This window comes from Passer domesticus, chromosome 1 (genome assembly GCF_036417665.1).
Source record: "Passer domesticus isolate bPasDom1 chromosome 1, bPasDom1.hap1, whole genome shotgun sequence".
NCBI lineage: Eukaryota > Metazoa > Chordata > Aves > Passeriformes > Passeridae > Passer > Passer domesticus.
This window is the reverse complement of record NC_087474.1, coordinates 34,424,211-34,440,311: the sequence shown is the minus strand read 5'-3', so window position 1 is coordinate 34,440,311 and position 16,101 is coordinate 34,424,211. Positions and strand designations below refer to the sequence as shown.

Genomic DNA, 16,101 nt, shown 5'->3' with positions numbered 1-16,101 from the left:
AATTCTACGAATATATTGGCTCCTAAATAATGAATGTTCAGCCCTGTTGAATATAACCAGTCTTTCTTTGAAATTTTCAAATACAATAGTGCTTAATCTAATTTAGATACACATTTTTCATTGTAAGCCATAGTTAGACCTTTTCCCTTCTTTTCAATACCTAACTTGTACATTTGCTTTAGGTCACGACAGTTGTGTAGAGCTGCTCCTGGAACAGGAAGTTTTTCAGAAAATGGAAGGAAATTCTTTCAGTCCCTTGCATTGTGCTGTGTAAGGAAGTACAAAATTATTCTTCATAAATTTCATTGCTGTATTTAACAAAAGATTTATCATTCTGTAAATAACAGTCTGTTTAATTCATTATAGGATAAATGACAATGAAGGTGCTGCAGAAATGTTAATTGACACACTAGGTGGTGGTATTGTAAATTCAACAGATTCAAAAGGAAGGTAAGAGTGCAAATGCACAAAGAATGCTTGTAATGCCATACAGTGGCTGTGCTAAATTCTTCAGTCTTTGGGGGGTTTGTATTTGCTACTTAATGTTTATTCCTCATCCCCCCCCTGCTTTATTCGTTGAAAGTTTTTGTTTTATTCTGTGCTAGAAATAAATTTTAGATTTTTTAAATCCTGTTGTGATTCAGTGAATTTGAATTGGCTTTTTATTATACAGACAACTTGGGGCATGTTTTAAATTTTATCACTTTGTGGATAGAGCTTTATGCATCTTTTAATTTTTCTGAATCAAATTGTATTTTTATAGTAAACTGTGTGGGTGGCATTAGTCGAACCCAGAAGGGACTTTTTAAATGCAGCAGTCACATCTCCAGCAATACTAATTGCAAAGGATCAGTGAGAGAGACAGCAGAGTCTTTTTTATTTGTAAGATCACAGGCAGGGATTCCCCTTTGAATACAGTAGAAAGCATGGCTGAACATGGCCATATTGTCTTTTGATCTGTTGTAGAACACCTCTGCATGCAGCAGCTTTTACAGATCACGTTGAGTGTCTACAGCTTCTGCTTGGTCACAGTGCTCAAGTAAATGCTGTAGATTCTTCTGGGAAAACACCTTTAATGATGGCTGCAGAAAATGGACAGACGAATACAGTTGGTAAAGAGAAAGCTTTATGTATTTCTGCTCTTAGCTCTTAATCTTACTGTGGGTGAAGTAGCCTTACAGTTAATGTTCTTGTGACTATATTTTGCCAAAATTCTGTTTTCATTTTGCTGTTTGGATTTTAAGGACTATGCTTTTAGTTAATAAAAGTCTTTATTTCCCCAGAGGTGCTGGTTAGCAGTGCTAAGGCTGATCTGACTTTGCAAGACAATTCTAAGAACACAGCACTTCATTTGGCTTGCAGCAAGGTGTGTGCACGGTCTGACTTATCAGTGCTGAGCTCTGTGTTATCAAGCACTGTTGGAAAGTATTGTTACTTTGAGAAAACACTCAAAGCAATTTGTGAAAAGTATTTGTTACGTGACAGATGTTTGTTCTGTGTTAAGGGTCATGAAACTAGTGCCTTGTTAATCCTGGAGAAGATTACAGATAGAAACCTCATCAACGCCACCAACGCAGCCTTGCAAACGTACGTATCAGCAGGGAGTGTGTTTGAAAGATGAGCTCTTGGTGTGTATCTTGCTCATAAAGAGGAATATTTTTCAGATTTTTTTTCCAAACTCATTGGATTTCAACTGTTAATAGATACCAACAGTTGAACCAGTTTGGAATTAAAAGGATGTTTTGCTCATATTTAAAGCTCTGGATGTTTTTTTTTTCTTGTGGGTGAATAGGATGATAAATAAAACTTACATTATTGTGATTCATGTGTGGAGTTACTGCAATCCACTGAATTACCTGTAAACTGAAATTTTTCTATTTTAAAAATTATCCAGTTTTTAAATTAAAAATCACTTCATTCAACAACTTGAGGCAAACTAAGACTTGGTCTTCCAAAAAAAATAACCGCCTGAAGTGTGCTTTTATTCTTGATCATGCTTTCTGTTTCATGTTACAAGGATGAAACATTATTTTCTGTTAAATATCATGGAGAATACATTGTTCTTAAACCTTTCTGAAGATCATCCCTCAAGTAGAATTAAACCTATTTGGTTAGCCTAAATCAGAAGGAAACCCTAGAAATGTATGATATGTCATACCAATCAAGATAGACTACTAAAATGACTCTTCTGCATTTCTTTCCTTTTGGAGAATGCATTTGTGTTCAGGGAATACTTTACACACGATGTGTAGCTGAGTTATGCACGTGAATTATTAGACTGCTTCAGTAATGATATCACAGACCATTTAGGGGGAAAAAAAACCAAAAAAAACCACCAAAAAACACCTTACTCTGGAACTTGTAAGCAGCTCATATATTTTTCTGGCCTTACATCTCTTCTGGAATCTTGCCATATTCAAGCTCATAGAGTGCTTCCAAGTATTCCCTGAGATCTGCTTGAATTAAGGAGTTAAAATAGTAAGAATTCTTCCTTTGCTTTTGCTACTCACCCTGGTGCACCTCAGGCAGCATGAAATAACCAGAAAGCAGGAAAGGATTGATTGCCTTATTTCTGGCTTTAAGCAAGGACAACCTGGGAGAAGGAAAAGCAAAAAGGAGATGGGAACAGATGTGGGAAAGTATGCTACCACAGGCTCATGTAATTCCACCCATGTGCCTTGGCTCAAATAGTTTTATCTAGAGATGTTGTGGGATAAAATAGGTACACATTTGCACCTCTATAAAGTTTTTATATAAATGGCAAGGTTTTAACCATTGTTTAAATAATACTGCTTTAGCAAATGTTTAATAACTAAATTGACTTTCTGAACAGCTTAAACAAAGTCCTTCTTTGTGGCAAGATAAGCATTAAAATCTTTACATTAAAATTATTTTAATTACAGTACATTTTTCAGTATACCTGTGGGGTGTGGTAATTCTTGTATTTTTAATACTTTAATGTATGCACCATAGATACAGCTGCTCCTGTTTGTATCTTTTGCATTTCTGATATATAAGTAAGGCATTTGTTTCCAGCTTATAGTTAATTCAAACAACTTCAGGAATCTTAGAATGAATGAAGAGCACTATAAAGCAGAAGGGAAGTAAGCTGATAATTCTGTTTCCTGCTGAGTGATAGTAAGGTTTTATTTAAGCCAAAGGGAACCAATTTTGAAAAACTGTTGCATTTGAAAAAGATATAATTAGAATATTTGAGATACAGCTACACTTTCCTTTGTAGAGCAAGTCAACACAAAATTGATTTATGGTTAGTAGTTTGAGGTTTTGAAAAGTAATCTGCTTTTCTCGCTTCATGCATTATACTGTGAAATATTTTTTCATCTCTAATCACAATGGAATATAGTGGCTTCTAGAAGGCAGATTGATGAAGTGCTTCTGCATCTCTTATGGGTACTTAGATGTAGCAGCAAACGGCTGCCATTCTGCTGTTAGAGCTCCAGTGACTGATGGCAGTGATATGCAGTTACTCTCACGTGAGACTGTATCTGTTACAGCAGTTGAGTGGGGGATTTATCAACAGGAGGGTGCCAAGTGTTTCTGACTTTTTAACATGATAAAGTCCATAAGCAGGAACATCTTTACTAGCAGCTGCTTCCTCACTGTGTGCTGCCATGGAAAGAAGAAAGTTCACAATTGGTATTGTAGGGTTTCTTTGCAATAACAAAAGAGATTTGCTAAGTTTCTTATATTAGTTATTACAGGTACAATATTTATATAATGTGTAAATAATGTAGAAGTATAAGTATTACATTTAACTAGATGCAAGCTACCTATCTTACTTCATGACTTGTTCTAAGGTTTATATATGAGTTTGCTTGTCTTCACAGACCTCTGCATGTTGCTGCTCGAAATGGACTAACGGTTGTAGTTCAAGAGCTTTTAGGGAAGGGAGCAAGTGTACTTGCTGTAGATGAAAATGGTAAGAAAAATCTAACTTTGTTTTCCTGTAAGGAACTGTGGTTCTAAACTCAACTCCCTGAAAAGCAGTAACTCTGGAAACTCCAGATGAGCCTTGCAGTAGGTCACCCTTACAGAAAAAAATGCGTTGGTGGTGGATCATTTTAGCAAAGCAGCAGAAGTGTAGGGAGAGTGAAAACTCAGAACAATGCAGGTCACGGCACAGAAAAGTTTGGCTTGCATTTGTAGTTTCATGATGCACTATAAAAGTAGTTTTATGATGCACCTATAAATGCACTAGCTTTGGCATACCAAAAATGGTCAGAAAAACATAATGCTCAAAGTAAAATATAACTTTCAGCTGTTAAGCTGGATTGAATTGCTATTCGTTTTGTCACAGTAGGTATATTGGTGTTAGCTTTTAAAAGCTAGGATGATTTACAGCTCACAGATACTGTTCTCAAGCTTCTGGCTCTTCAGAGTTTTTTGGCACTTAGAAGTAAGAAGTAACTGCTTTATCACAAGAATAAATCCTGCATCTTGTAAAAAGAAAAGAAAATTAGATTTACTGACTAATTCACATATTTTCATGTAAGATATCTGTGGTCCTCTAAAGCTGTGCTTTTGAAAGCATTAGACTGTCTCTTATGCCATGAAAGCGGTAGCTGGGATTTGGGGGTGGGTGAGGCAATGGTTTGTTTGCTTTTTGACTTTGTTTGGGTTTGTTTGTTGTTTTTTATTCCAAAAGTGATGTGCTTAATTAATAGTTCCAATTATATTTCCAGTTTGGAAAGTTTTTTAATGTTCACTGTGACTTTCTCTGTGTGTTTCTCAAATTACACTGCTTAAAGTGACCTGGGTGACTTAAAGATCATTCCTTGCCTAAAATAGGCCACAAGTGCTAGAAGAAACTCCTTCAAATGAAAAGATTGAAAGATATATCTTTTTTATTTTTGCTTCTCATCACATGTATGCTGGCTGGAGACACTTGCATTTTTGTGTGCTTCTCGTGTACAGTCCCTTGTTAGGATGGATCTTTGACATAACAGAGGAAAAAAATTTATGGTCAAAGTACCCTAGCAGCCTGGGGATCTAAAAATCTTCTCTTTGATTCTGCTCACATTTTAAATTTTAAAATAAGTCTGAGTGCTATCTAATATTTTTCCTCACTGTGGTTCTTTCTAATAGCAATTGCTTTTTTAAATAAAATTTTAAGCAGCCTTGAGAATATATTAAGAATCCTTGATGGATTCTTTTTCTGACTGAAGAAATAGGCAGTGGAATATTTTGGATCACAACACTGACATTCTCTTACTTCAGCATAGTCCAGATAAGTTCAGTGATCTGCCAAACATTTCATACAGAATTAAATTATATGGGAGTTTAATTTTAGTTTTGGAAAGTTTTAGTGTTTTACATGGAACCTGTCTTGATATATGGAACATGTAACCAGCAGAGCCTCAGCTGTTACGGAGTGATGATCCACTTTTTGTCTTTGAATTTGTCCTTTCTGTAAAAACTACATTGACTTTTTGCAAGCAGTCTCTATTTGTATCTATGGGTGTATAAATTGAGTCCTCTACTGCTATATCTGAGCATTATTGAAAAACATGAGCTTTGAAGAAAACCAGCATCACTCCAGTTACCTGCATTTCAGTTTATAAATAGTTTATAAGATTTTTTTAAACTCCGAATTTGATGTCACACTGCTTTTGTCATATAGCATCTCTTAAGATGGTGAGGTCATTTTTGTTTAAGATCTAATGCCAGTAGAAAAAATCTAATCCTCTTGCTTCTTCATAGATTAAATGCAGCTGAAACAGCAAATTAACTGTCCAGTATGCTTCCCCAAAGCAGTTGTGTTGAGGGTTCATTCTCAGCTCTGGATCACTGTTAATAACAATTCTTATTCAAATTTCTTTTTTTTCCCCATTTTTCTGCACCTGTCATGATGAAATTGCCATCACCTTCATCTACAAAAATTCTGTTGAAATGGACATTATTAATGCAAATTCGCCCATCTTAAAAGAAATTATTGGCTTTTTCTTTCATTGACATCATACAAAGTTTTATTTTGTCACTCAACCCATGTTTCAGGGGGGGTTTCTTTGTGTGTTTTGTTTTGCAGTGGGGTTTTTTTCCTGAGTATTTAACTTCTATTTTAGTCTATATTAGAGATGTCCAGTTTTCTGGAGGGAATTTTTCTGCAAGTAGTTGTAAGATGACTTCTGCCCCAGATTCTCATCTCTTTCCCAGTGTTAATACCTCACTCAGTTGATCTTGAGAGCTCTCATTGCACTGACCACATCACTAACCTCTGATTTTCCTCTGGACGCCTTCCTGGCAACTTTCAAGTCCCAGGGGAGGCAGCAGCTCTGCATTTGGGCAGGGGGAGCCTCAGCCTTAAGTTAGTGTCCATCATGAGACCCTTGTTTTTGTTGTGCAAGGATGCTGCCCCAACTCACTCTACTTCAGTTGCCCCATCTACAAATGAAGATAGTAAATATTTTGTTATTGTTGTTCTGTGAAGCATTACACAGTTACAAGTGCAGATTATGGGGACCATTACAGGGGAGCTGAGTAAGAGTATTTCAGTGGAGTCAGTTCATTTACCAACATCATCTTCAAAGGAAATATAAAGTATTTATATGTGCTGTTTCACTGGCTTTTTAATTATTACTCTGCAGTTAAGTGACATTAAATTGCAATTTGTTCTTATGAATTTGAATTTGATATAGTGTAGTTTATATAAGTTAATGTGGTGGAGGACACAGATGTCTGTCTTCTGTGGTGTAAGCAGTTACTTCATCTTGCTATGTCTAAGGCAGGAATAAAACTGGGTTATTTCATTCCTGCTTATGAAAGCCAGGAGCTCGAGACCTACAATTGTATATTAATTATAAACACAGTTTTTAGAGAACAGAGAACTTTTAACAGAAGCAAGTATTTTGTTTAATCCTTACATTGACCTTTTTATGATGAACTGGATGCTCTGCTCCAGAAGGAACATGAGTATTCAAGACCCTAGAAGTCTTCAAAAGGGGGGAGGGGGGAAGGGGTCAAACAAACAAATAAAGCCCTTAAAATAGCAGATGACTGCTTGTTTTTCTTCTTTGAACTTTTATCAAGTCACGTTAGTGAAAGGAATGGTGTTGAATATGGCCAGCTTTAATAAACTTACTTTGTGTGTCATCTTACCTTCATACAACCTCCAGCAGCTATAGATTAAATGGTGTGCATCTGAGTATCAGTTCTGAGCCTTCTGTTCTGCCTTACATGCCTGAAATGCAGTCATGATCCAGGTGTGGCGAGCCCTGGCCCTTGCTTCTGAATCCTCTCAAAATGTATCTCTTCTGCAGACTGTCACTGTTAACTCTGAGCTGTTTAAGTGCTGTGGTACCTTACTAACAATGAAAACATCCGCTGCGCTGCACTTCTGTACGGCCCTATCGCATGGTCAGCTGGTGCGTTCTGTGCTTGACTTATCTGTGTTTCCTTGGATTGTGTGCTCCTTTGGGCAGGGACTCTTGTCTTGCTCTTTTCAAAGCATCAAGCACAAGGTCTGTCCTGAGTGAAAAATAGTTCAACTGCAAGACTGTCCCGTTTGCTGTTTTCCTAATTTCTAGCTACGGTTATTTTCCACAATGTGCTTACTGGTTTAATACCTATGTGCAGTTGTACAATACAGTAACTGCTCCTGAGCTCTGTCCTAAAACTTGATCTGGACCTACTTCTAAAATAAAGATGATTCCTTTGAAGTAGTTGAAACAGTTGCTGGTAGAATGAGCATTGCCTTGTTTTCCTTTAGTCTGGATAGAAGTCTGTCATGCACTTTGCATTAAAGCCATCTATTATTTAAAATTACTTGTGTGCTTTTTACTTGGATGTTGTACACCTTGAACTTTTGGATTTCAGGTTAGTGCAGGACTTCAGACTCCCAAAGGTACCTGAATATGAGTCTTACTGTTGAGCTTGTTGTGGGCATTTCTGTCCCACACAGTGAGAGATGCTGCAGGGTGGAGCCAGGGAGGGGACCTTTTCCTGCTCTTGGCATCAGAATTAGCTGTGATCTGTGGTGGTACTCGGGGGACTGCCCTGCTTTTAGAGCTGCCAGTGGCACCACCAAGGACAGTCCCTTGGTGCTGTAGATGCACCGAGACCTGTGCCAGAACTCACCCTCAGGGCCATCCAAATGGCAAAACCTGAGACAGGAGCAGTGCCCAGATCTCTGCTGAGGAGAATTCGAAGCATTTTTCTTGACATTGAATGAATAGAGGCAAGTACACAGAGAAGGGGAAGCTGCAGAAGGAACAATGGTAGGGGATTATTAGAGCCACAGAAACCCAGAAGAGATGTCACAGCTACGTGACCTGACTGCAAATCATTCCACAGCCCGAGACCTCCTGCATTTGGGGGTTGTCACAGCAGCAATGCCTGGCAGAGTTTTGGTTGGACCAGTTGGGCAACCAAGTGGTCTCCCTGCAAGTTGTAGCCTGCTAACCCAGCTGGCATTTACTCAAACGTCTCTGGATTTCTTAGTTGATACCACACAAATAAAAATCAGGCATTGGCTTTATAATTTATATTATTGAATATTGTAATGAACTATATTACACTATTGTAATGGAGTAATTACACTCTGCCTTTTCAATTGACTGGTCTTGATCCTTTAGCCAGCATGTTACTGAGATAGCACAGTGTTATTGAAGTACCTGTGATGATGTGGTGGAGATTCTGGATGAAGAAATGTTTGAGCTGTAGTCTGTGCAGTAGCTCATTGGTGAATGCTGTCACCTGTCCCTGTTGGCTGCTTTTAGTTGTCTCTCCTCAGCCAGGTGACTTCCTCACCATTTTCAGATCTGGGTTTTTCTCACTGGCCGAGAGTGTTTGGCTGTGCCTAACAAAGCAATTACATCTTTTTTGCAAAGCCCATTAATTTCAACATTGTTTTTGTAACCAGAAGTTTTAAAATACTAATGGATAATGCATTTATGTCATTTTTTTGGTTTTTTAAACAGTGCGGAACTAAGCAATGTAAAACACTTTTGCAGCTAAAAGATTGTATGAGCTTGGAGAAGTTTGTCCATTGTGTTTATTTTAAAGAAGGTTTTGTTTTCTCTTGATTTGCAGGTTACACGCCGGCCTTGGCCTGCGCACCCAACAAGGACGTGGCCGATTGCCTGGCTCTCATCCTGGCCACCATGATGCCTGTTTCATCGAGCAGCACATTGCCCTCCCTCACCTTCAATGCCATTAATCATTACACCAACACCTCAAAAACTGTCACCTTCGACTCCTTGCCAATCATGAGGAGTGACCACAGCTCCTACTGTACTTTCAACAACATTGGCAGGGAAGGTGGCTACCCCTACACAGAAGAAGACGAGCTCAATGATTCAGATTCTGAGACCTATTAGAAGATACTTTTTGTAGGTCTGAGTGAACCCTCACGCTGGAAGGTCAGACTCGTGCTATCAGAAAGCTGTTGCTGTTTGAATACAGAAGGAGGACACACCTTTGAGAAGATGTTTTTTATTGTGGTTACATATAAAAAAAAAAATCTGTGAGACTCTAGGAAGATTTTTAAGAGCATATTTTGCAGAAGAAGCATAAATTCTTGAATAAGTACTTTGAATCCATGGCAAAAAAAAAAAATAAAGAATGTCAAAACTGTTTTATTTAACTGTATTCTACCATTCTGTTTCTGGTGCCAGGAGTAATTCCTGCAGACTGGGCACCCAACTTGGTGTAAATGAACAAGACAAAGGATGCTAGATTCAGATGCTCTCAATAAACCTAAAACCATTTTGAAGGCAATAAATGAGTTTGGTACAGTAGGCATTGTTTGTGCTGCAAATTGCCAAAGGACCAAATAACTTAAAGATTTTTTTTAATTAAATGCGTTTTTTGAAAACTGGAATAGGTTATTTGAGAAGTTATTTCAACCAAACCTTAATTACTTCTGGAAAAGAAGCTTAGATTTGGGGTTAAATGTTGAATTTTATTTTTTTTTAATCATCTGAAAGCCTTCCGACACTATTAAATGTACCATAAAAAAAAAGCAGATGTGCTTTTAAGTTTTATTTTCTTTTTCTTTTAGGTGAAATGAAAATGATCTGTCATACTTTTATAATACTAAAATTAAACCAGCTAACAAGGTGAAGTCAGGGTGAAAAATGTACAGTGTAATAAGGGAAGGAAGGGGTGGGAGATGTGGGAGGGAAGAAGTAATTGTTGCACAGTTACAGATTTTTTTTTTTAACTTTTTGGTTTTGGATGGAATTTTTCTTAATTTAAAAATACATGAGTAACTAGCAAACTATGAAACTGCATAAAAAATTGAATATAAATGTCTCGATAACCCTGTTGTGACTGAGAGTTCTTTTCAGTAATTTATCTACTTCCTTACATCATAAATTTGTATGTAAGATTTAAATTGCATATCCCTGTCACTTCTTTTTTAATCCCAGATTTACAGAGGGGGAGGGAGGAGGGGAGGTGAATTTAAAAGTATATTTCCCTATTAGAGAAAAAAGTACAGTGTCTGGTCTGTGGGAAGAGCTGTGTATCTTTGTTGTGCTCCATTTAGAAAATAAACAGCAGAAACAGGTCCCTGTAATGTAGTTCAGACTTGCCCAATTTTTTTTTTATTATTTATAACAGACTACTGTGGTTTTTTTTAATTGCCTGAAGAATGAAAAACTGACATAAGTAAGCTGAAGTTTTGTCTGTTAAATATGAGTTTACTTTATTTGGCTCTGCTTTAACTATAACTGTTACTTTTCAAATGAATTTGTTTATGTACATGCAAGGAATCCTTGCGTGTCCTGGCAAAGTACAAATAAATTACTACAAACTGATTCCAATTTCATTTTTATCTTTTTTTGTATTGTGAAACTGGAAATCTTTGATATTGTAAATTAACATCTGCTTTTCTGAACATAGTGTGGAAACATGGGACAGTATTTTGATCTATTTGATAATTTTGTGAGGTTTTTGAAGAATTAATGAGCATGTACATAGAAATAGTGGCTGCTTGAATACTGTATTTACCTGCACTCTTTCAGTACTTCAAGATTCCTGTATATTTTACAGAGTATAATAAAACCCAAATGTGAGTTCTACTAATGAATAATTTATTTGTATGTACTAAGAATTAATGACAAAGTCTCTTGTCGAACTGTTGGAGTTTATAAAAAGGCTTTGCCAGCATTTTAATTCTAAAGCAAAGGTGAGCTACTTAAAGTAATTTTAAATTTGCTTCATTATTCCTTTAGGCTACCTTATAAATACTGCTTTCTTAACCATCTGTGCCTGTGTTCATTGTTATCTGTGAGCAGAGTTAGAGGACTTCAGGGAGGTGCTGATTTCTGTGCTCTCTTCCCTCTGAGTCTCACGAGTGTGGCTCTGTGGCAGCGATGTTTGTGCCACGGGCAGCACTCACAAGATCCACATGGACCTCTCTTGTAACCATTTCAATTCGAAGGCTGAAGCAATGTGGACCCATTTTTTCCTCAAATGCTTGTGGGAAACCTGATGAGAATGCCAAGTGGTGTGGCAGTTATTTGAAAGGTAACAGCTGCATGTTTGTGTTCGTGAAAGTGTCTGATGTTAATTCAAAAGTGCTGTGAAAGGATGATATTAATAGGCCTTTATTATCTGTGCTGACCTCTGTCTCACTTGGAGATGACCTGTTACCTCTGTGTGGTGTCTGTAGCCATAGGGCACAAACTATAGCAGGGGACACTCCTGTCCTGCTGGAAAAATTGTAGTGCGGTAGAGGCTGGGTGACAGAGGCAGAAAAGCTTAGATGGCATTGGTTTGTTGAAAAGTCAAAGATTTGGATATGTGCAGAAAACAGTGCTGTTGAATGTGTTTGTTTCCTTATGTCCATCAGAAATTGTGCCTTTCATTTTGTTGCTACTCACCTCTTGAAAAGTTATTCACTGCATTTAATTGCATTGTTTTAACTTAGGTTTTGTGAACTTTTTTGAGCTAAATATCTGTCTTTTCTAATTATGAATTCTTAAATGGACTTTGGAATTAATATTTTCATGATTTGTGTATCTCATCTATCTCATCATTGCAGTTTATTCAGTGAGCCTGTACCTTGCAATTTGCATGTATTTGCTAAAAAAAAAACCCCAAAACTCTATTACTACCTGACAGTATGGGTGGGATAGTAATTGTGCCTTCTAAGTGATAATTAAGATTATTATTAGAACATGGTCTAATTCCAAAAATGGAACATGATTTATTTAAAGACCATACTGCTGTGCTCAGAGACCACTTCTTAATGAGAGGTCAAGGAACAGCAGGCATCTTGTGTCTGAAAAGCAAATAATGATGATGGTGTCTCATAGGGGTTTAAAAAAAATGTTCATACCTCAGTTGGAGGCCTGTTCCTTTCCAGAAAATTATGTTGGAGTCTCCATTTTTCTAAAAGCAATCCTCCTGATTTTCCAGAGATGAATATTGCACAGCTATTCTTACAGCCTTTATCCAAACAATCAATTGGATTTTCACCAAGGGAAAGCAGCGAGCCTTGGCTGGACTACTGAAGCAATAGATTAGAATAAAAGAAACCCTTTATGTCCTGGGGAAGAAAAAAATCAAATGGATTTAAGGACAGCTGGCTCTGCTCAGCTTTCTGTGTACTCTGACTTCTGGGATGTTTTATGGGTTTTCCGTTCTCAGGATAAATGTTCTGCAGGAGAAATGCCAAGTCAGTATTAACCTCATAGGCTGAGCTGTTACTTTTAGAGAGTCATGTTGCAGGATAAATGCTGGATGCTGATAAGATGAAGAATCAGTGTGTCTCCCCGTCAGAGTGACCCTACCACAGTTGAGGAGATTTTTTGTGTAATTCTATATAAAATATCTGTGTCCTGCTGTGTATTTCCTCCTGTAAGTTTTTATTGCCTCCCATGCTTAGATGTCTCCAAAATAGTTGTAGAAATATATGTGGAACAGTCAGAGTTTTTATTCTAGGCACTTTTTAAAGTTTGATTGGTTGCAATTGTTGGGAGTTTTTTTCTGGTAATTTTGTTTAAAATTCTGACTTGTCTATGTCCTGGGTTTGGCTACCAGGCTAAAGAATTAACAAATGTTTGGTTGAAAAAGAAGTTAATATTTAAAAATTAATTCTTCAAAGTTTTGCTCCTTTTAACATCTACACAGATGTTAAAAGGAGCACTGAAGATCCCAAAGCTGTTACCTAAACTGTAGGGAAGATTACTAAAAAGGAGTATGAGATAATGTTTACAGATTCTCCAACCCAATTAATTCTGGTTTTGAGAAGAATTGGCCATCCTGCCTTGCCCAGATTGTACCCATTTAAACACAACAACTACCATAGTAATCCAGAATAACATGCTCTATTTATAGCTACTGTTAAAAAAAAAAGAAGAATGTTCATTAAATGCAGTTGGGGATAACACAAGTATTTGGGTAATTCAGGCTCTCTTTTGCAAAAAAAAAAAAAAAAAAGAAGTGTGGTGATCTTTCTGTTGTTGATGCTTAACTGGGTGAGAGGATCAGCATGTAGAGAGATGGGAAGTGTCAGTGAGTGCTGCCCAAAGAACAGGCTAGCATGACTTGCGAGAAGTTTGTCACAGTCAGAGAACGTTTTTAACAGTGCTAGATGTCTGCAGGGAGCCCATACTACTCAATTCCATGTTTGGATCAGTGAAGTTCACATCTTAAAAAACTAAAGGCTAAATGAAAAGGGTAAATGTTTATGGAAACAGCAGTTCTGCAGAAGTGGAGGTCGTGCTCTGGCTCTGTGTACCCAGGGCAGGTGAGGGAGCTCCCGGGGCTCCCCTGGCTACAGCTGCAGGAGCAGCAGGAGGATCTTCCTCATCTCCCACAACTTTGCACTGGGCCTGTGCTGATGGTATGTATCCACAGAAGAAGTGCCATCACACTTCTGGTTAAAAAGCATTGATTCCTCCTGACAGTAATTTCTGATAATCCAGTCCTGTTGGAATCAGACTATCTAGACTTTGGAGAGAAGGGTATTTTTTAATCTCCTCATAAGTAGTTTAAACTTCTAACACAACTTCCATAGTTAGTTTGAATTCAAACTTTGTGAAATTGATATTAATATCACGAAAAAGTAAGTATTTAAATTCTTAAAGCTGGTCAAGCCAATTCATACAAATCCTTAAATCCAAGGCTGATAATTACTGCCTCTTGGAGTAATCTCAGAGATTTGTGATGATTTCCTTATAATCCTCTTTAATATACTGCAGAAGCTGGCAGGACAGTTGGAGTAGAATTCTGATTGGGATGGAAAACTTTTTTTTTTGTATATAAATGTGTACCTGTGACTCTGAATCAGACAAGAATTTATAAAACATGGGGTTCCAAACTTTACAGACTGAAACCTGAGGTGGAAGTGATCTTTGGAATTATCATGTGCAGGGCCAGGAGCTGGGCTTCCATAATCTTAGTGGATTCTTTCCAGTCATAGCCTCTGAAATGAGAAGAGACACAGCAGAGGCATCTTTGTTAGCTGATAGCATTGGCCTTTGCTTTTTCTGGAGTCCTTCTCTCACTCTAATATCCATGTGTTTTCATATGTTAAGTGCAAAGGTATCACTGTGCATTAATTTTAATGATGAAACAACTGGCTATTCTTAAGAACCATCCTGTTATTGTATTTATGAGAATCTGTAAGCCTTACCACAAAATCTCTTCATTTTACTGCTTAACAGGAGAAGGAAATGCTTGGCTGGACATGGTGAATGTCACCCAGGCTTCCAGCCTGATCTGTGTTCCCTCTCAGACCTACTGAGAGCAAAATGGTCTGGAAAGAGCATTTTGTTCAGTTTTTCAGGCATCTAGAGCCAGCAAGATCACAAGACTCTTTTGGTTTCCTTTCCCGGGGGAAGATAAGTCATAAATGTGACTAAAATTTTCAAATTCTACAGCTCATCTCACAACTGAACTTTCCTGACAGGGAAAGATGACTGTCCCTGCTTACAGGACTTGGAGATTTCTTGCAGCTCTTGCCAACCTGGTATCCCAGTCTCTTTAGCACACTATTTGTCTTCAAATAAAGCAGTATTTAAATTATCCCTGCTTCCCTGGTGTGCTGTGTGTTATATTACATTAGGATAAATTTAGCTCACTCCATTCTATGCTATGTTTTGGCAATTTTCAAGCTGAGGTTGGGAAAAAGATCTTGCAGTGTTCCCCCATGTAACTGTAAACATAGTTGAATAATAGAGAACTTAAAGAGCCTTTCAAATTGTCTTCATGTTGATGGTGTCACTAAATATTTAAAGAGGAAAAAAACACCTTACAATCTTTTTAATTAAAATTGCAATAGATGCAGCCAGAACTCTTGCTATTCAGGTTTACAACAGAACAAAACAAAACCTGCTTTGAAGTCTTGTCAGAGGACAGACTTGCAGGGTTTCTTCTCTCTACCTGGGATCTGACATAAGTCTGACATCAAAGGTGTTCTATGTTAAAAGAATAGATTAGATAGCTTAAATAGTTTTATAGCAAAATCTAGTGATTCATGTATCCTGTCATGTATTTCCTGTCCCTTGCCAAACTTTGTTACTCAAACTGTCTGCATAATTTTCTAAAAATCTTAAAAATCTTCCTAATCTATTAAAGTCTTAATTAATTCAACCTTTCTAATTTCTTCTATCAAGAGTTTGTTTCATTTGTTGTGGTTCCCACTATTATCTCTGATTTCTGACCTGTGTTGCCCACACCTGCTCTCCCAGGGCAGGGAAAAAGAGCACAAGTGACTCTCCCAAGTATTTTCATTTTTGATGACTTTTAAAAACTTGTTAGTGATAATTCAGTTCAGCCTGTGAGTATTTGGGGTTTTCATTTCACTGGCTGAGATCTGCCTCAAGGAGCTTGTGCCCAGCTGGGCCTTGTGTAGGTCTCTGATTTGAGTAGATTGTGTCACCTCAGCCTCTTCCCAAGTCTCTTGATAGCTCAGCTCCAAGGTTCTGTTTTCCAGCTGTGTCACCTCAGCCTCTTCCCAAGTCTCTTGATAGCTCAACTCCAAGGTTGTGTTTTCCAGCTGTTCCTTTGATCTGCTTTCTGTTTCTCTTACAGTAAGGAGAGTATCCCGACATCCACCTGGAAAAATCACTGTGAATCCTGAAACAGCAGATCCCTTATGAGGAACCTTCCAACCCCTTGGACTCATGT

General features: G+C 37.6%; 1 protein-coding gene and 1 long non-coding RNA gene across 5 annotated transcripts in view; one reads left to right on the top strand and one right to left on the bottom strand.

The window, feature by feature from the left end:
* ANKRD28 (ankyrin repeat domain 28) overlaps positions 1-10,778 on the top strand; it is a 116,298-nt gene extending 105,520 nt beyond the window's left edge. For 3 of the 4 annotated variants that reach the window (XM_064413498.1, XM_064413488.1, XM_064413480.1), the window contains 7 exons: positions 183-270; positions 367-450; positions 967-1,112; positions 1,284-1,366; positions 1,505-1,587; positions 3,849-3,940; positions 9,049-10,778. In XM_064413498.1, coding sequence (XP_064269568.1) covers positions 183-270; positions 367-450; positions 967-1,112; positions 1,284-1,366; positions 1,505-1,587; positions 3,849-3,940; positions 9,049-9,335 — 863 coding nt within the window. In that variant the 3' untranslated portion in view covers positions 9,336-10,778. Of the gene's footprint in view, positions 1-182; positions 271-366; positions 451-966; positions 1,113-1,283; positions 1,367-1,504; positions 1,588-3,848; positions 3,941-7,277; positions 7,383-9,048 lie in introns of all 4 variants that reach the window. The other variant, XR_010358762.1, reaches the window with a different exon arrangement.
* Positions 2,341-8,934, bottom strand: LOC135296810 (uncharacterized). The gene is made up of 3 exons (XR_010358814.1): positions 8,631-8,934; positions 7,117-8,217; positions 2,341-2,453 (listed from the first exon to the last, which is right to left on the bottom strand). It is a non-coding gene; the product is annotated as an uncharacterized LOC135296810 (long non-coding RNA).
* Positions 10,779-16,101: the final 5,323 nt, after the last annotated feature.